This window comes from Miscanthus floridulus, chromosome 5, assembly GCF_019320115.1.
Source record: "Miscanthus floridulus cultivar M001 chromosome 5, ASM1932011v1, whole genome shotgun sequence".
Lineage (NCBI taxonomy): Eukaryota > Viridiplantae > Streptophyta > Magnoliopsida > Poales > Poaceae > Miscanthus > Miscanthus floridulus.
In genome coordinates, this window is record NC_089584.1 from 145,113,692 (window position 1) to 145,132,953 (window position 19,262).

Here is a 19,262-nt window from a genome sequence, read left to right on the forward strand (position 1 = left end):
GTACAGAATCCCAACAGAATGCAGTCACGTGTAGCGTGCAGTGAAGGACGCAGCGGAGGCCCACGGCCACAGCACGACTCAACACCAGCTGCCCCGGCGGGTGCCTGCCTTCTCCGACTCCCGGTGACGGTGCACGCGGGCAGTGGACCACGCCATGCCACGATGTGTCAACTCCGATGAGAGCGAATCCACCAATGGACAATCGGGGTAGGCAACGGTCGTAACGTATCCAGTGCCATACAGCAGCAAGTATGTTGCCCACATTCTAGCACCAAGGAGCCTAACATATAAACATAAGTATGCACCAATTGCAAAGGCTACTAGCTAGCACCAAATCGAAGCGATACATTCATTGAGCAATGGCACTAATCAACGAGTTGACCATACAGTAGCAAGAGAGTGCAGAGGAAGAGGGAGACTGGGCCAAACCTGGAAAAGACGTGCCGTAATAGACACCTCGAAGAACTTTGAACCGCTTGGGGGCGAGGTGGGCCGAGGACGAGGACGACATGAGGCGTGCGCTGGCCAGCCGGAGAAGAAGCGCGTGTGCACGTGGGGCCGGTGGGGGCGGCGATGCTGCTGGATCCGGTTGGAGAAGATGAGGCAACGAAGAAGAAGGCTTCGGCTACTGGATCCGGTTGGAGAAGAAGGTGGCGGAGACAGAGAGAAAGAGAACTAAGGGAGAAGGGCGTAGTTTATAAAGGGGGGCCTGTAGTCTCAAGTGATTGTTAGAACCGGGACTAAAGGTTCTTTAGTCCCGGGTGATGGTTATAACTGGGACTAAAGGTCTGACCTTTAGTCCCAGGTGTAGCCATGGCCTGGGAGTAAAGGGGATTTTGGCGGGTCACAAAAACACAGCCCATCTTTAGTAGTCCCGGGTGATGATTAGAACCGGGACTAAAGGTTCTTTAGTCCTGGGTATTGGTTAGAACTGGGTGGTTGGTTCACCCGGAAGTAAATGTGGGCTGTAGTTTGGCTTCCCGCCAGGTTGTAGAAGTTTTTCCTTTTTTATATATTTCTTTTATATAAATATGAAGAGAGTTGTTAATTGCCTAGTAAATAAAATATTAGCAAAAAAATACAAAAAAATTCGAGGACCTAGTTTTGCATTATTGTACATAAGAAAAATCTGTAACCTAAACTCTTTTGTTTTACCGTATAAATATTTAATATAGTGTAAATAATAATCATAATTTTCACCATGCAAAAATGTACTACTTAATTAAAAGGGAAATTTTGCTACCGGATATACCAAGTGACCACTCTTTGCCAGCGGGCATGCAAAATTTGACGATTTGCTGGTGGACACTCTGGTTCCTTACAAATTTGCTGGTGGACACCGGACCGAATAAAATATTCATTTCCGGGCTTTCGAGGAGAGAGAAGCATGGGAAATGTCCTTTCTGCCCCTGGCTGTTTCTTCTACCTTGGTCTCCTTCCTCTAGCCGCGACGCGGTCCTCGTCAGCGAGCCGCGGCCGCCGCTGTTCCCGACCGGAGGAGGCTTCCCGGCCGCGGTGGCGCACACATGCCCGCGCTGCGGCGGAGCTGCTGCTCGCGCACGCCGGCGAGGCCATGGTGGAACCGTAGCTCGGGCGTGTGCCCACGAGGCTGTGCGGACCGGCTGCTCGCGCGCCGATGAGGCCGTGGCGGAGCGGCTGTTCGTGCGCCCCCACGAGGCCGCGGCAGAGCTGCTGCTCTCGCACGCCGGCGAGGCCGTGGCGGAGCGGCTGCTCTCACGCTGCTCGCATGCTCGCCTGCGAGGCCACGGCAGAGCTGCTGCTCGCGCGCTTCGGCGAGGCCATGGCGGAGCGGCTGCTCGGGCGCGTGCCCATGAGGCCGTGCGGACCGGCTGCTCGCGCGCTCCGGCGAGGCCGTGGTGGAGCGGCTGTTCGCGCGCCCACACGAGGCCGTGGCAGAGCGGCCGCTCGCATGCGTGCCCGCGATGCCGCGGAGCTGCTGCTCGCGTGCTCCGGCGAGGCCATGGCGAAGCGGCTGCTCGCGCGTGCCGGCGAGGCCATGGCAGAGCCGTAGCTCGCACGCGTGCCCATGAGGCCATGCGGACCGGCTGCTCGCCCATGCCGGCGAGGCCGCGGCGGAGCTGCTGCTCGCGTGCCTGCCCGCGAGGCCACAGCGGAGCTGCTGCTCGTGCGCCCGTGAGGACGCGGCGGAGCTGCTACTCACGCGCGTGCCCGCGAGGCCGCGACGGACCGGCTGGTCGCGTGCGCCGACGAGGCCGTGGCGGAGCAGCTGCTCGCGTGCACCCGCGAGGCCACGGCGGAGCTGCTGGAGGTGGTCCGGCGGCCACAGGCACTGGCGGCTCTCGCTGAAGGTGGCCCTGCATCGCGGCTAGAGGAAGGAGACCAAGGTAGAAGAAACAGCCAGGGGCAGAAAGGACATTTCCCATGCTTCTCTCTCCTCAAAAGCCTGGAAATGAATATTTTATTCGGTCCTGTGTCCACCAGCAAATTTGTAAGGAACCAGAGTGTCCACCAGCAAATCGTCAAATTTTGCATGCCCGCTAGCAAAGAGTGGTCACTTGGCATGTCCGGTAGCAAAATTTTCCTAATTAAAATCATTAAAACTATTGCTTTTTGATAGGAAATTAGTCTTCACATCTTATTGACGTTGATCATTTGTTTTTTCATCACACATTCTCCACAGGAAATCCACCGTCAAGCAGAAAATTCATTTAAATGGTAGAAAATATGAATACACGACAGAAATATGAATACACTATATATATCAAGCGGGCACAGTAGTGAACTTCTTCTTAACGTATATCCCTTGGTTATGATCGCGCCGTAACCATAGAGTGTCCTCATCATTTAGCTGGATGCTTGGATCTTTGTTCACTGTGAAGGGTGGAATTCGGTCATCCTTTTCATAATCTTCTGATATGTCTGACTTGTCTTCAATTCTGACGATGTTTTTTTTCTCTAAAAGAACTATGTGGTGTTTTGGCTCATTGATTGGGTTGTTGTTGTTTTTCCCTCTCTTCAGTTTTGTAGACATGTCCTTGACATAGAACACCTGATTCACATCCTTAGCAAGGACGAACGGTTTGTCTTTGTACCTAATATTGTTGAAGTCCACGGTTGTCATTCCATACTGGTTGTCGACTGCTACCCCGCCTCCAGTCGCCTTTACCTATTGGCACTTGAATAAAGGTACCTTAAAAGTAGGTGCATAGTTTAGTTCCCATATCTCCTCTATACAGCCATAATATGTTTGCTTATTTTCATTAGGGTCGGTGGCATCTATACGAACACTACTGTTTTGGTTGGTGCTCCTTTTATCTTGGGCTACTGTGTAAAATATATTCCTATTTATCTCGTACCCTTTGTATATGAGGATATGTCACGATGGCTGCCTAGCCAACAAATATAGTTGCTCATCAATACTCTCATCACCCTGACATTCTTTTTGCAACCAGTCGCTGAAAGTTTCCATGTGCTGACGCGTAATCCAAGCTTCAGACTTCCCTAAAAACTTGGATCGGAGCAACTCTTTATGTGTCTCTATATACGGATCTACCAAAGAGGAGTTTTGCAGAACTGTGTAGTGTGCTTTATTAAAATAATTGTCCTACGTACTAATATATGTTTTCTTCCCTAGTGTCCTCTTTCCACTTAGTCTCCCCTCGTGTCATGATTCAGGAACACCAATCGGGTCAAGGTCAGGAATAAAGTCAACACAAAACTCAATGACCTCCTTTGTTCCATAGCCCTTGGCGATGCTTCCTTCTGGCCGAGCACGGTTGTGAACATATTTCTTTAGGACTCCCATGAACCTCTCAAAGGGGAACATGTTGTGCAGGAACACAGGACCGAGAATGCTAATCTCCTTGACCAGGTGAACTAGGAGGTGTATCATGATATTAAACAAGGAAGGAGGGAACACCAACTCAAAGCTGACTAGATATTGAACCACATCATTCTATAGTTTAGCTAGATCCATTAGATCGATTGCCTTCTGAGAAATTGCATTGAGGAATGCACATAGCTTCATGGTGGCTAGACGTACATTTGGAGGTAGAATTCCTCTTAATGCAACTGGAAGCAATTGCATCATGAGCACGTGGCAGTCATGGTACTTTAAGTTTAGGAATTTCTTTTCTGGCACACACATTTATTATACCCTTTATATTCAAGGAGAATCCAGATGGGTACCTTGATGCTTGCTAGGCATTCAAACATGATTTCCTTCTCTTCTTTGCTAAGAGTGTAGCTGGCAGGACTTAAGTAATGGTGTCCATCATCTGTCTTCGCTGGATGTAGGTTGTCTCATTCTTTCAAACATCACAGGTCATGTCGTGCTTCAAGTGTGTCCTTAGGCTTCCCATACACACCCATGAAGCCTAGTAGGTTCACACAAAGATTCTTCGTTAGGTGTATCACGTCGATCGCGCTACGAGCCTCTAGGATTTGCCAATAGGGTAGCTCCCAAAATATGGACTTCTTCTTCCATATGGGTGCGTGACCGTCAGCATCGTTTGAAACAGGTTCGCTGCCATGTGTCATTCCAAATACTACTTTCACATTCTTGACCATATTGAGTACATCCTCACCTGTTCGGTTGCCCGGCTTGGTCTGGTGGTCTGCCTTACCTTTAAAATGCTTGCCTTTCTTTCTTAGGGGTGATTCATAGGAAGAAATCGACGATGGCCAAAGTACACGACCTTTCGACATTTTTCAAGAATATACCTTTAATGTCATCAAAACAGTGCGTGCATGCATTATATCCCTTATTTGATTATCCTGAAAGATTACTTAGAGTAGGCCAATCATTGATTGTTATGAACAACAATGCTCGTAGGTCAAAGTGCTCCTGTTTGTGCTCATCCCACACACATACACCTGGTCTATTCCACAAAAGTAGAAGTTCTTCAACTAGTGGCCTTAGGTACACATCGATGTCGTTGCCAGGTTGCCTTGGGCCTTGGATGAGCACTGGCATAATAATAAACTTACGCTTTATGCATAACTAGGGAGGAAGGTTGTATATACATAGAGTAACAGGCCAAGTGCTATGACTACTGCTCTACTCCCCGAAAGGATTCATACCATCCATACTTAAAGCAAACCTTAAGTTTCTTGCGTCATTTGCAAACTCCGAGAATTCTGTATCGATTGCTCTCCATTGGGACCCATCAGCAGGGTGTCTCAACATATTGTCTACCTTACGGTCTTCTTTGTGCCATCGCAATAACTTTGCATGGTCTTTGTTTCTGAACAGACATTTTAAGCGTGGTATTATAGGAGCATACCACATAATCTTGATAGTGATTTTCTTCGTGGGACGTTCGCCCTCAACATCACCAGGGTTATCTTGCCTGATCTTATACCGTGATGCATGATATACTGGGCATGCATCTAACTTCTCGTACTCCTTGCCATGGTAGAGGATGCAGTCATTAGGACATGCATGTATCTTCTGGATTTCTAATCCCAAAGGGTAGACTACCTGTTTTGCTTCGTACATAGTGACAGACAATTCGTTATCCTTCAGAAGCATCTTCTTTTGGATTTTCAGTAACTCTCCAAATCCCTTTTAAGATACACCGTTCTTTACCTTCCATTGCAGCAATTCCAGTGTGGTACCCAACTTTTTCTGTTCCGCATCACAAGTTGGGTATAGCAATTTCTTGTGATCCTCTAGCATACGCTCGAACTTGATCTTCTCTTTTTCACTTTCACATTCTCTTTGTGCGTCACGAATGGCCTGATCAAGATCATCAGCGGGCTCATCTTCTACCACTACCTCTTCTTCAGCTTCCCCCATTGCAGTCTCATTGAAGGCACCATATTCAGCAATAATGTCATCATCGTCCCATTATTCTTCTTCACCTTCTTCCATTACAACCCTGGTTTCTCCGTGCTTCGTCCAACAAATATAGTTTGGCATGAAACCGACTTCAACAAGTGTGAATGAAGACTCCTTGAGCTAGCATATTCCTTCAAATTCTTACATATGGCACATGGGTAGCACATGAAACCATCGTGTTTGTTTGCCTCGGCCACACGTAAGAAAGAATGCACGCCCTCAATGAACTCTTGGGAGCGGCGATCAGCATTGTACATCCAATGCCGGCTCATCTGTATTACATGATATACATACCATATTAAAACCTAGAATATAATTAGTTAATTATACAACTTGCATACCACCACACAAGGTATTAATTTATGAAAGTCTCGCTACAATATAGACAATCCTAACTACCACTAAAAAACTAAAGCTAAAATGCACTTCAGCAGCATAAGGATTTCACGACCAATCCCAACTACAACAGACAGATCATATGTTTGTTCAACATCTATGGGTACATGGCGACGTGTGAACGGGGAGATGCATTTGTTACTGTCAGAGTTAGAAACCAATATTACTTCCGTGGCGATGACGTTATATATGTCGAGTTTGAAGAATTACACCAACTATGCCACCTGGACTCTCTCGACAAAAGTCTCATTAGCTGCTATTGTCTATAAGTGTGATTATTTTCTACTATTAATGTGAGTATATATAAAGCTACATGTATATATATATACATTATATATCCTCACACTATATTTTTATATATGCAGATATGAGATGACAAAACTCAGAAAGAGAAAGGATAATGATGTTGGTTTCGTTGATCCAAATGTCGTATTCAAACACCCTAATCCCCCGCCTCAATGAAAAGCTGAACTCAAGAAAAATCTCATGAGGTTCTTAGTGAACCAACAAAACAAGGACATACTCTTCCCCTACAACTTTAAGTGAGTGTTAAATAATTAATGTCGATCATATGGACATTTGTTCAATTATTTGCTTACTGGCTAAGCTATCTCCCATATATATACATATATGTTGACTCTAGTTAATGTCGATCATATTTGTGTATAAAAATATATGTAGCAATCATTGGATATTGATGGTCATCGATATGGTCAATAGTCGGTTGAGAATCTTAGACTCGCTAAGAAAAGAACAAACAGAGTACCAAGACATGATAGATATTATCCAAGGGTAATATGGTCTCTCTAGCAACTATATATACCCCGATATCTTAACTGCAATAATTATTAAAGACCAAATTAATGTTTTATTTTATTGGGCGCAGTGTTTGGAAAAGTTTCATTGAGAATCACCACATGAAACATTGCAAAGCGCCACTGGATATAATCGCAAACAAAATAAGTACTATCTATATTTATATATATATAATTCAATTAACACCATGCATGCTTTCAATTCACCGGATCTTTTTTCTCATAAAAGTGGGTTCTGAGGCAAGAACAGGGAAACAACTACTGCAGATACTATGTTTGCGAGTTTATCGGGACGTACACAAAAAGAACTCCTGAAGAGATCCTCAAAGTATGTTATATAAATATATTCATATATTCATAATTTCTTTTGTTGCTCATATATATAAGTAATCAAGTGACCAACACACACACATATATATATATATTAATACTTTTTCTTTAACTTTTATTGAAGACTCTATGGTTGAAGGAAAAAGTCATACGACGTGACCAACTGAAAGCAATTCAAGAGACCATAGCAGGATTTCTTAATGACCAGGTCCTCAACCCCGCCGACGAGTTCTATAATGACGTCAACGAAACATGGAAGCCAAACTAGATGGAGTGATTTTGTTATCCCAAAGATATGATAGAATATACAATGCAACCTTTAGTTGTTATATATATATATTACAACGTACAATATACACATACATATTATATGTACATAAAATAACGTACAATATATGTATATGCATGTAATATATACGTTAGTTTCATACTTTAGTTTGTACAAAATGTTCGAATATTATAAACGTGTAGAATACGTATATTATTAGCAGCGTAGAATGCGTATTTGAAAACCTATTCGAAAACCAAAACGAATCATCAATTGAAAATAGAAACAAAAAAGAAAAAAAGAAAACCTTTTAGTCCTGGTTGGTAATACCAACCGAGACTAAAGGACCGCCCCACGTGGCCAGGCCGAAAGGCCCTTTAGTCCCGGGCGCGAAACTGGGACTAAAGGAGAGGATCTTTAGTCCCAATTTGGGACTCCCGGTTCCAAAACCGGGACTGAAGGCAGTTGAGAACTGGGAATACAGCCCGTTTCTCCACTAGTGGTGTGTTGACGATGGATGTACTAGCTATGGCCGCGGAAGGGTTTGTTTGTGTGTGTGTATATATATATATAGTTGTGGACAAGCGCAAGAAGAGAACAGTCAAACACGACAAAGAAAACATTCAGATTAAAGAAAGAGTTTGTTACTACACAACTATTTATTTTATGTAGTTTCAACATATGAATTTTTTTACATTATAGGATTAAGATCCAACAACCTTCAGTCTTCTTCTACCTTCAACCTCCATAGATCACAGATCATAATTTTTTTCTATGAAAGGACAAATCACAGATCCGCCGCCGCCGCCTCTGCCACTGCCATGGCCGGCGCGGGCGGGGGAGGCGCGCCGGGCGCGGGCGCCGGGGCGAGCTCGCTGGCCGCCGTCGCCAGCGCAGATGGTCACCGGTGAGAAAGAGAGATAAAAAAAAATACATGTATTTTTTATGTGTTAAAACACATATGTCTTGTATAGCATTTCTGTCGCACATCGGCGAAAACAACTCCACATGGCACATGCATCAGCCACGGGAGAAGAAAACAAATCACAGTATAATTGTCGACGGGCGGGCGATCACTCGGATTACAGACAAATTCGCTTAGCACCTCTAACACTTGAACTGAAAGGTACGTAGCAGCCTGAAGTGTCCACCGTCCGTCTTCTTCTCAGTCGTACCTGCCGGCAATCCTGAGCAGAACTTCAAAGACCTCCGTCGGTTTGGAGAGCATGGCCATGTGATCGGCTCCGGCGATCTCCTCGACGTCCGCGCCGGGGCTCAGGTCCACCGTCCGCCGCTGCATCTCCTCGGTGCAGCTTCTGTCAGCTTTGGCGATCACAAACACCCTCTTCACCGACCCGTAGTTGGCATCCGTGAGCAGCGCCTCGTCCTTCATCGTTGGGTCCTCCATGAACTGGAAGCCGGGCCTTAGCAACAGCTTCGCTAGTTCAAGGTCCTGCCCAAATCAATTCAAAATCAGTACTATGGTTCCATGTTTGCCATTTTTTTTGTTTATTTTTTAGATAGACTCTGTAAACATTTTTTTTTTGTGAAGATTTGATTCATTTAGTACATACAAAGTATTCTCTCTTTTATATGTTCGTTCTCAATGGTAAAGGAAGTGATATTAGTGTGTTTGATATATATATATATATACACACACACACACACACACACACTTTTCAATAGTAATACATGTATGTAGCTTATTTTGGGAGAAAACAGGTTTGTTACCTCGGCAGGGCATTGATCATACAATTTGGATGCCAATAAGTTGGGGCCAAATAGAAGTGCAGTTTGAGGCCCCTGCTCTGTGTTCAGAACCATCGTTGTGCTGTCCATGAAAAAATCTGGTGTGATCGTCCTCTTGAACTAGCACCAACGAAACCAAAAGATATTAATCTAGCATGGATGCACAACCAAACAGGTGATGAACAAATTGGCTTGGCTGATGAAGAATTGCCCCCTCAAAAATGATACTACTGCCGGTTCTATCTTCTGATCATCGTCAGAAAGCATGGCAAACTGACCATCGAGTAACTCAATCACGGCAGCGGTGAAGTTAATTTTCTGACGGAAAAGGAATTGCAGCTGACCTCTTCGATAGTGACGCCCATGTGGCTGCCGACGCGGGGCATGGACGCGGCCAGGAACACGGCGGCCGCAACCTTGCCCGGGAACCTCTCCATGGCGAGGGCGACGCTGAGCCCGCCGAGGCTGTGCCCCACCAGGACGAGCCTGTCGCCGTCGGGGGCCGCGGCTACCGCGTCCAGCAGCGGCCGCGAGTAGTCCTCGAACGACGCCACCTCGTGGAGGCGCGCCGGGTGCACCCCCGACGCGGCCAAGTCGAGCGCCGTCGCTCGGTGCCCCGCGGCGCGCAGACGCGCCACAACCTTGTACCAGCACCACGCGCCGTGCGCCAGGCCGTGCACCAGGATGAAGTGCTTGCCGGTTGCCGCCTTACTCTCCATCGGCCGGTCGGCCATGCCGCTCGCTGGCGCAGGTCTACTGCAGTTTGGGCTGCATTATTCATCAGACCATCACCCAGGAAGCTTCGTGTATTCGTGTGTACGGAGAGGAATGCATTTCTTTTTATTTTTTATTATATACTATGAGACGGCCGATGGGGAGTAGCTGTCAGTGTGTGCCCCACTATGATACAGTCATGTAGGTTTATTATGGTTTTTGTTGTCCAAAGATAAATGTTTACCAAACCATATCTAAAAAAAAATATAGACATACAAACCTTTTGCACGATCCAGAAAAAAAAAACGACCGTGTTCCACCGCTGTGGTGGCTACATTCAAACACAGCCATAGTTTATAGATGTATGGCCGGCATTGTTGCTCTGTTCACTAAATTGGCAGTGATACAGTAAACGACTAAACGGCATAGTAAACAGTGTTGTTGTTCCATTGTTGATTTTATTGATCTTCACGACACAGTAATAATGGTCTAATAACAAAGGGTTTCTGCAGCAGTAATCACACAACAATAACAACAACCATGTAACAATGTGGTGGTAGCCCCTAACAGTAGTAGCACCGCGGCAACTATAGATGCCCAACGGGCCGACCTGGGGCACGACCCGAAGGGGGTTGGGCCGGCACGGCACGCCGTGCCACCTGGGCCGTGCCGAGGCGGGCGTCCTGCCTGACCAACGGCCCAGGCACGGTCTACTGGGCCATTTTTCGGGCCGGACCGGCCCGAGAAGCACGGGCCATCTAGCGTGTTGGGTTGGCCCGAGGCCCCACAGAGAGAGGGAAGGGAGAGGAGGAGGCAGGGCAGCCACAGGAGGCGACCACCGCCGCAGGAGCGCTGGTCCCCTAGGCAGATTCGGTCGTCGGCGCGCTCGCCCTAGAGGTGGGGCCGCGCCGGGAGGCATGGAGGAGGCGGACGCCGCGCGCGGGAGGTAGACCGGAGACGGCGATAGCGCACTTGAATCTGGCAGCGGACGCCGCGCAGGAGGGAGACGGCGGCCGCGCGCGGGGAAGAGGCGAGAGGGAAGCGAGATCTGCGACTCTACGAGGTGAGAAGGGGAGGAGCGGAGGAGGCAAGCGAGGCGACCGAGACTCCAAGAGTGCGGCGCTGCTGGGAGCCTAGGAGGGGGCTACGCGGGAGGGGTGAGAGAGTGAGAGAGTGAGATGGGGGAGTTAGGGTTAGCATGATGAGACCTTAGCAGGTCGGGCCGCCACCGGGCTGACCCTTGTGGACCGGGTCATGCCGTGCCGCCCGCTGTGCTTGAGCAGCAGCCCAAGCATGCCCCTGTGTATCGGGCTGGCCCAGTCCGAGCCCGCTGCTCATTAGGCCGTGTCGTGCTCATATCGGGCCAAAATGTCGTGCTTCGGACCGGGCCGTCGTGCCCCGGACTGTATGAACATTTATAGCGGTAACATGCGGGGGCCCTTCTAGTTATTATAAATGTCACGGTTTAAAGATCTAGATTTATATAACCAGCTAGAGGTGCTGGTGCACGAGTTTTTTTCTTTGTTTTGTCTGCTCTTTGAGAGCTTGCTTTTTTTCGGCCGGAGGCTAACTTATAATAACTAATATTGGATGGTTAGGTGCTTAACTTATGCAGAGGCTGGAATAAAAATTCCTTTTTCTAAAAAACACCATAATCAAGGAGGAGAGGAAAGTTATGTTCACAAAGACACCATGGTTCCGGCAAAGCTGTGGGGCAGTGCTATCTTCTTGTATGAATCCTGCCTCCAAAAGCTGGCCAGCTAGCGTGCCACGTCGCCTGCATTTTCCGGCTGTTCGATCAGGCGCGCGGATGCCAGATTGGGCGAGCCGCGGTCTTTTTGCAAAAAAACCCTCGAACTTTAGTTGAATCAACCCGCAGTCCAGCCTCCTCTCCGGGTTTTTTTTTCAAAAAAGCCATCGAACTTTACCGAAATCAACCCTCAGTCTCTTCCCCTCCAACTCTCGTGAAAAGAAAAACGCCGCGCCGCCTCCGCCTCCGCCTCCATCTCCCCACCAGCCGCCGTGCCCCCGGATGTCGCGCCCAGCTGCCTCGCCGTTGGCTTCCTTCCTCAGATCCACTTCACCTCCTCCCGTTCCCCAGCCGGGTGCCTGGCGAGCTTCTCGGAAGAAGGACAGAGCGGCTGAGCAAGGCAGAGGTGATGGCCGGTGGCGGCGGCACCTTGCCGGGGTTCTTGGGGAGGAAGAACCGGTAAGCACGCGTGGACACCGTGCTCCCGCAGGAGCCGCAGGACGGCGGTGGCGTCCGTGTTCGTGGCTGAGGCGACAGCTGTCGGAGATACGTCTTTGCCTGCTCCGTCTTCGCGTCCCTCAACCATGTCCTGCTCGGCTACGGTGAGCAGATCTTCACTGAAAGTCTCGAATGGCGTTTCGTTCTTGATGCAGATCTGGTCTTACTCATTTAGCTACAAATTACTATACCTTTTGCTTTCTTCGGTGTTTTATTTAAGCAAGCAAATAAAATATATAATGGTCTAATCTTACATAAAAAAACTATGCTATCTTGCATAATAAAAGTCATTCAAAATATTTTTCGTAATCAATCTGTTAATGCCAATCTTGATCGTACTGAAACTACTCTGCAAATACTCTGGCAGAAATGTTTTCAAGTCTAGCATATGTAATGGGATGATGTCAAACTGTTCTGCAAATTCAGTTGGTGTCTCATTTACTAGGATGCTCTTCCTCATACTGATGGAACTGCTGAAATAAACTGCAGAATGTATAGCTTTGTGTCTTTGACATATTTTCACTGACATTGTTCTGTTCATGTCATCATGTGTTGGTGTGTCCAGATGTGGGTGTGATGAGCTGCTGCATCATCTTCATCCAGAAGGACCTCCATATCACGAAGGTGCAGCAAGAAGTGCCCTTCCCTCTATTAGATTTCAGGCCTCGCAACATTTGCAGATTTGAACATCTTTTAACTTTTATCGTCTGATATTTCAATTGCAGCTTTACAAAGCTGCTCCTTCTATAATTTACATGCATGTACCTTCTATAGTATAGAGTAAGTTATGTAGATAAGGTTTCTCTATCATTCTTATATGTCTCTCCAAATGAAATTTGTTTGATGCTTCACAGGTGCTACCTTAAGGTGCCATCATGCCAAGATTTACCACGGCTTGCAGCTTTAAAGACGGTATGTTGTTAGCCTGCAATTTTTTTCATTTCCTCTTTCATGCATTTTGTTTGATTGACAGGGGAATTGAATTATCATATGAATTGCCTGCCTGCATCACCTTCATAATAAAAGGTCAGGTTTTCATCTCTGTAGGTGCACTCTTTGATTACGTGTCTCCTCTATTCAAATAATATATATGTATTTTGAGTAAATATTATGGTCAACTTTCGTGGCTGCTGTATGGTGTTTAGGCTAACTATTGCTAACCTGAAACTCAAACCATTACAATGGCGTCTCTCCTTCCTCCCGCTGCTCCACTATCCCCCGCGGACTGTTAATAGGATGTGGACAGAAATCAATAGGATGTAGGAGTAAATCAGATATATATAAAAAATCTTAATCCCAACAGTTTTCCTCAAACCTCATCGTCAAAGACCAAAGCAACAGACTTCGGAAACCACTAACTCCATGGAACAAAGAATTCACCTCACATGACCATTGATGATGCTGGAGTTCCACAACTATAGAACTATTGTAGAGCTATTGTGGCAGAGCCACACAAAACATTCACGATTGTAGCACTATTGTAGCTGAGCACTAAGCCTCAATCTACTACTCCTTCGACTTTTATTATTTTCTAGTTGAGTTTGGCCGAAGCTAGAACCGATTTACCCAACTATACCGGGGAGCCAAAGTCCTAGGAGGGGCACCAATCAAGCCTTAGTGATCACTGATCAGATTATCATTGGTCAATCACCTCGAGGTTTCAGGTGGCTCCGGATTCGCAAATGTAGCTGCAGAGCTAAACCGGAGCCCTAGGAGGGGCACCAAACACGTCTTAGTGTCACTGATCACTTCATCAGTGGTCAAGCATAGCCAGGCGAAGCATTCAACCAGCTTATTCGTTTGTTGGTTTCAGTCAGGGCTTATCAGCTAGTTAACAGTGTTTTTCCTCTCACAACAAACCAGCACCAGCTAAGCTTATCAGTCCAGAAACCAACCAGCGAATAGGCCGGGAACAATTGTAGCACTATTGTGGCAGAGCACGAAATTAGGAGGGGTACCAAACAAGCCTTAGTGTCACTGATCACTTCATCAGTGGTCAATCACGTCCTGGAACATAGCTAGGCAAAGCATTCACACTTGTAACAATTTTGCGGCAGAGCACAAACCTCTAACTTCTTTATTTTCAAGTTGAGTACTTGAGTTTTGATATTCCTAAGTGGGCACCAAACGCCTTAGTGATCACTTATGAGATCCCTCGCTTGGTAAATTGTGGTAGTAGTGTTCACTACTCCTTTTTTTAGATAATGAGATAATAGTGTAAGGTCCTAACACATAGGAAGAATTCGACAGTAAATTATTGTAGTAGTGTTAGCTCTATTACCTAGATATTTTTATGAAATCGAAAGGGGGGAAGCACTCCCCCCACATACTTAATTGCATTGGAGCAACAAAATACTTGTTGCTTAGTTATTACAAATGACAGAATGCATAAGGGTGCAAAGCACAATGCGAGTCCCACGTAACTAAATTTCTCTGGAGGTAGGCAGCATGAATAATTATGACCCAGATATATATAACGTCTGAGATATAGAACGTGTGATCTTCAAAACGTACCCCGCATGCACAACAGTATTTGACTGAGCAAGAATCTTACGGTCACCATACCGATCTGTTATTCAGGACAAACCATAATTTTCTTTTGCTGTTAAAATTCTTTACTGCGGTTAACATGTTAAACCTTCGTCTCGTGTAAATGAGCAATTCTTTTATTTTTATTTAAACTTAAATAGCAAAAGATGTGTTTAGTTGAATAGCACAAGAATGAGCAATTCATTTATTCAAATTTACTAAACAGCAAAAACGTGGTTAGGTTAACATGTTAAACCTTCGTCTCTGTAAGTAATTCTTTTTATCTAAATTTAAATAGCAAAAATTGTGTTTAGTTGAATAGCACAAGAATGAGCAATTCATTCATTCAAATATATTAAATAGCGAAAACGTGCTTAATTGAGAACACTTTCAGAGACAAGGAAACAGATGTTCTTAAGACTTACTAGACCAGCCTCAACGAGGGAGGCGAGCTCCCACTCAGCCGATCTGAAGACCAAAAGATTTCTTCTCCGAGCAACGCAACACCTCCATTGCCATAGAAATCGGACAAAGGGGCTGCCTGAATCGTTGCTCGTTCAAATGCATCCATAAACTCAAAGATTATAAAAATCTCAACTATTTGAGCAATCTACGGGAGCAAGCGTGTAAGTCGAATCCAGGCCCGCGAGATCAAAGCCCGAGGGCGTCAAAGCGAGCAGACATGCAGACCTTGTCCATCTCCGTGCACACTACCATGCTTCCTTCCTGTGTTCATAATCCAGAGCATCGGCTTATTGTGAACGGATCGCAAACAGCATATCATTCAACTTCCTCAAGGTGAAAACAAACAGCAAAATAAATTATAATAAATATAAATCACTTCAAAAGGCAAGATTTTGGAGTTGATCAGATAATTGTAGTCTGATTTTTTGGTCAACATTGCAGTTTCTGTCGAAGGCTTTACATCATATCAACATGGAAAAGATCCTGCCTTTTTTTTTGGGTAAAATCCGCCGACAGCAGATCCAAAGCAAGCAAGCAAAGCCCAAATCAAACAGAGAAGAGAGATCGCATATATATCTTAGAAAGGCTCAGAAGGATCCATTGGTTTCTATCGTCAGGATTCAGAAAATAGGTAGGTATTTTTGGTCATCACAGCCTTCAGTAAGATCCAGCGACAAAAGCAAGGAAGAAAAAAAGAGAGAATCAGAATCCAAATCCAAAGAGAAAACATGAGAAGAAAATGAAGGGATAAAACGACCATCGTGCTCGCATGTCAGCCTATCGATGAACAAACCTACGATTCCGGCGGCTGCAGCAGCCGTGAGTGGGGATTGCGGCACAGAGGAGGATTGGAGGAAGCCGTCTTTTATATAGGGGGCGATTTGTGGGTTAGGGTTTCCGGTTCCTGGGACTCGGGTGGTGCTAGATTGACAAGAATACCCTCACCCTCTTACTGGGCCGGCCCAGTTAAACCTCCAACAACCTCGCCGGAGACAAACCACGGCCCAAGGTAGTAAGTTTGCATTTGCATGAGGAAGGAAACAAGCAGGTTCCTTACATAGATACTAGGCCCAAGGCCCAAAGGGGCTGACAGCACTGAAGCAACTCCTCTGGTCCTCGACGCCGAGGTAATCCACGAAGCGGCTGTCGTCCGGCCGCCGGTGCTCCATCTGCTGGCCACCACCACCGCCATGCATCAGCGATCCGATGGCCCTGGTCATGGAGCCGACCCCATGGCCATGGCTGCTGCCGTAGAACTGCTGTCCGGGCAAGAGCCTACCCACGTCGAGGCCTACCAGCTGCGTCTGGCCCAACGGCAGCCCATCGTACGGCTCAAGAACCGCAGGAGTCTTCAGAGGCCCAAAGGGGCCCATGACGGGGAGACGGTGGTCGGGCCCAGCCAGCATGGGCCCGAATCCGACGGTGGAGAAGCCCGCGCCCACGGCGTACCCGCCCGCGGCGGCGCCCATCTCCGCGGCCTTCTGCAGCAGCGCCGTGGCCGACATGCTCGCCGAGGCGGCCGTCGGGGAGAACGCGCCGCCCATGCTGGGCTCGTCGAGTCCAGCTGCCTTGCCGCCCCCGCTGAAGAAAGTTGCCGGTGACGGCGGTGGAGGCGGCGCGGGCCTCGAGGCGCCCTGCTGCAGGCTGGAGAGCATGCACCCGGCCATGCTGAGCGGCGGCAGGAGCAGCTGGTTGGGGGCGCCGGCGTCGTCGGACTTGGCGGGGAGCATCCTCAGACGCGGGCTCTTGGTGTCGAGGGCGAAGTCGTCGTCGTCCTCGCAGGCGGCGGCGTCGAGGTCTTCGTCGGGCTGGGACGAGGATGGCGGCGCCAGGTGGTGGGGTGCGGCTTGGCCCTGGAGGGCGGAGGCCACCGTCGCCATGTTCATGGGCTGCGATAGCTTGTTGTTCTCCTGGGCTAGGGCGTCGCAGAAGGCCCTGTGCGCCACGAAGCTGTCTCGCCTACTCATGGTGTCCAAGATGAGCAGCAGTGAGAAATTAACGACCCATTTAGGTCAGAAGATACTCAGATCATATGGATCGGTAAAACAATGCTGATGTTACATTATTACTACACCTAAAGAACAAATTACTTCTGTCACAGATTCTATCTATATGTATGCACGGCATGTCGGCATGTACATGAGAAGATACTCAGATAGATGCATGCAGGACTGAGGGACCTACGCCTGGTCACACGATCCAACGTACGTCTGTGCCCTACGCAAAACGCAGATGCTGTGTGATTCTTTTTTTTTTTAACGTTACGAGAAAGACAAAGCGTAGTTAGAAAGTGTAGTTAGTTCATCAGATCCCATACATTATTGTCTGAAAGATTTATTTCCTCAGCTATATATACTAGTGCGTGGTGTGTGTAGCCGCCATGCATATGCATCATGGCAATGCAAACTCTAGCTTTCACTGCGTGTGGCGTGTGAATGTGATGAAGATGGAGTATAGTTTGGTCGTCAGAGTGAAGAACAAGTCCAATCCGAGCAGGCACGGACTCTGAGGTTGGTGTGCCACAAAAACAAATCCTCCTTGGTCTTCCCCAGGAATCTTAGCTGCTACAGTAGGATAAGCCAAAATAGACATGCTGATCGATATGGATGAACAATGCAAATGCAATGCTGAAGAAGTTAGCGCCAATGGCGTTGAGGCCACCCGTGCCGACGCCGACGCGATCGCGCGACGACTGACTGACCTGGAGAAGACGGTGCCGCAGTCGCACTTGTACTCGCGGGTGCCGCAGACCTTGGCGTGCGCCTTCCAGTCGGAGTGCACGGCGTAGCGCTTGGCGCAGCGCTCGCACTTCCACTTCTTCTCCCCGTGCTTCCGGCAGTAGTGCTTCTTGATCCCCGTCAGGTCCCCCAGCGCGCGCGCCGGGTTGTGGTGCACGCACGACGCCTCCGGGCACACGTACACCCGCTTCCTCGGCGGCCCGCCACCGCCTCCAGGGCCGTCCTCGCCTCCGCCGCGCTGCCGCAGCTTCCACGGCAGGTTGTGCCCGCGCCGGTGCAGCTGCAGGTTCTGGCCCCGCTGGAAACCCTTGTGGCAGATCTCGCACACGAACCGGTTCGTCGCCATCAGCGTCCGCGGCGACAGCGCGATCACCTCCGCGCTCGGGTCTTCATCACCGTCAATAATTCGTCGTCGGTCGTCGTTGCATGCAAAGACATATAAACGCCTCATCATCAGTATTCAGCGCAACAAATTGGAGCATATAGTATATACAGTACGTGCAGTAGTTGTCAACTACAACTGATATTTTTTTAAAGAAATCTTCCAGGACAATGTTGCACTATTTATCAAAGTGTATGTATGGTTGAAATTTGAGCTCAAAATGTATTGATGGTTTCAGTCTGAAGAATAATACAGGAATCAATTAGCTGTTGCTGACCTCATTCTTCATGGGATCGATCGTTTTCTACCAAGAAGCTAATTAATGACATTATTACAGTTTAATTGCATTAAACAATGTATTGAGGATCTATCTAGCTATCTACCAAGTTAACTCAAGCTGCCACAAACAATGTTCAAAATATTCCCTTACAGTATGTATGTCGTCATCTTATCACCGCTAGTCTTCGGTGAAAGGGAGGTATCATCTTATAATCCGTACTTTTCAGCTTGTTTTTTTAGTCGGAACAGTATTTTTCTCTCACAACAAATCAGCCGGAACAGTGTTTCGACTTGTTTTTTCAGCGAAGCGAACGGGCCATGGACCGCTAAACAGTTACTGTCGTAATTGAACTTTCTGCCCTATTAATCATAGCTAGAGCCTAGAGTTCACAAGATTTGCGAAAGACCTTAAAGATGCGCAATGGAAAGAAGCCATTGCTGATCTAGTCATATCAATTATTCTCAAGAGCTAGCATACGTCCTAATAATATTCGGTTCGAATTGGAGATAGTAATCTCTCCATGC

The 19,262-nt window shown here is 47.4% G+C and overlaps 2 protein-coding genes and 4 non-coding genes across 6 annotated transcripts; all 6 read right to left on the reverse strand.

Moving 5' to 3' along the window:
- Positions 1-8,555: 8,555 nt before the first annotated feature.
- On the reverse strand, positions 8,556-10,212 carry LOC136453986 (probable esterase PIR7A). The gene is made up of 3 exons (XM_066454539.1): positions 9,727-10,212; positions 9,365-9,502; positions 8,556-9,086 (listed from the first exon to the last, which is right to left on the reverse strand). The coding sequence occupies exons 1-3, from the start codon at positions 10,114-10,116 to the stop codon at positions 8,799-8,801; spliced, it is 816 nt and encodes a 271-aa protein (XP_066310636.1). The 5' UTR covers positions 10,117-10,212; the 3' UTR covers positions 8,556-8,798.
- Positions 10,213-15,280: 5,068 nt separating this feature from the next.
- On the reverse strand, positions 15,281-15,416 carry LOC136455783 (small nucleolar RNA snoR77). Its single transcript, XR_010759250.1, has one exon. It is a non-coding gene; the product is annotated as a small nucleolar RNA snoR77 (small nucleolar RNA).
- Positions 15,417-15,495: 79 nt separating this feature from the next.
- Positions 15,496-15,603, reverse strand: LOC136455781 (small nucleolar RNA snoR100). Its single transcript, XR_010759249.1, has one exon. It is a non-coding gene; the product is annotated as a small nucleolar RNA snoR100 (small nucleolar RNA).
- Positions 15,604-15,734: 131 nt separating this feature from the next.
- Positions 15,735-15,810, reverse strand: LOC136455767 (small nucleolar RNA Z155). Its single transcript, XR_010759236.1, has one exon. It is a non-coding gene; the product is annotated as a small nucleolar RNA Z155 (small nucleolar RNA).
- A 107-nt stretch (positions 15,811-15,917) lies between these two features.
- LOC136455718 (small nucleolar RNA R41) lies at positions 15,918-15,999 on the reverse strand. Its single transcript, XR_010759193.1, has one exon. It is a non-coding gene; the product is annotated as a small nucleolar RNA R41 (small nucleolar RNA).
- A 202-nt stretch (positions 16,000-16,201) lies between these two features.
- On the reverse strand, positions 16,202-18,583 carry LOC136453987 (zinc finger protein GAI-ASSOCIATED FACTOR 1-like). Its single transcript, XM_066454540.1, has 2 exons — positions 18,040-18,583; positions 16,202-17,297 (listed from the first exon to the last, which is right to left on the reverse strand). Exons 1-2 carry the CDS (start codon positions 18,528-18,530, stop codon positions 16,403-16,405), a joined length of 1,386 nt encoding a protein of 461 aa, XP_066310637.1. The 5' UTR covers positions 18,531-18,583; the 3' UTR covers positions 16,202-16,402.
- Positions 18,584-19,262: the final 679 nt, after the last annotated feature.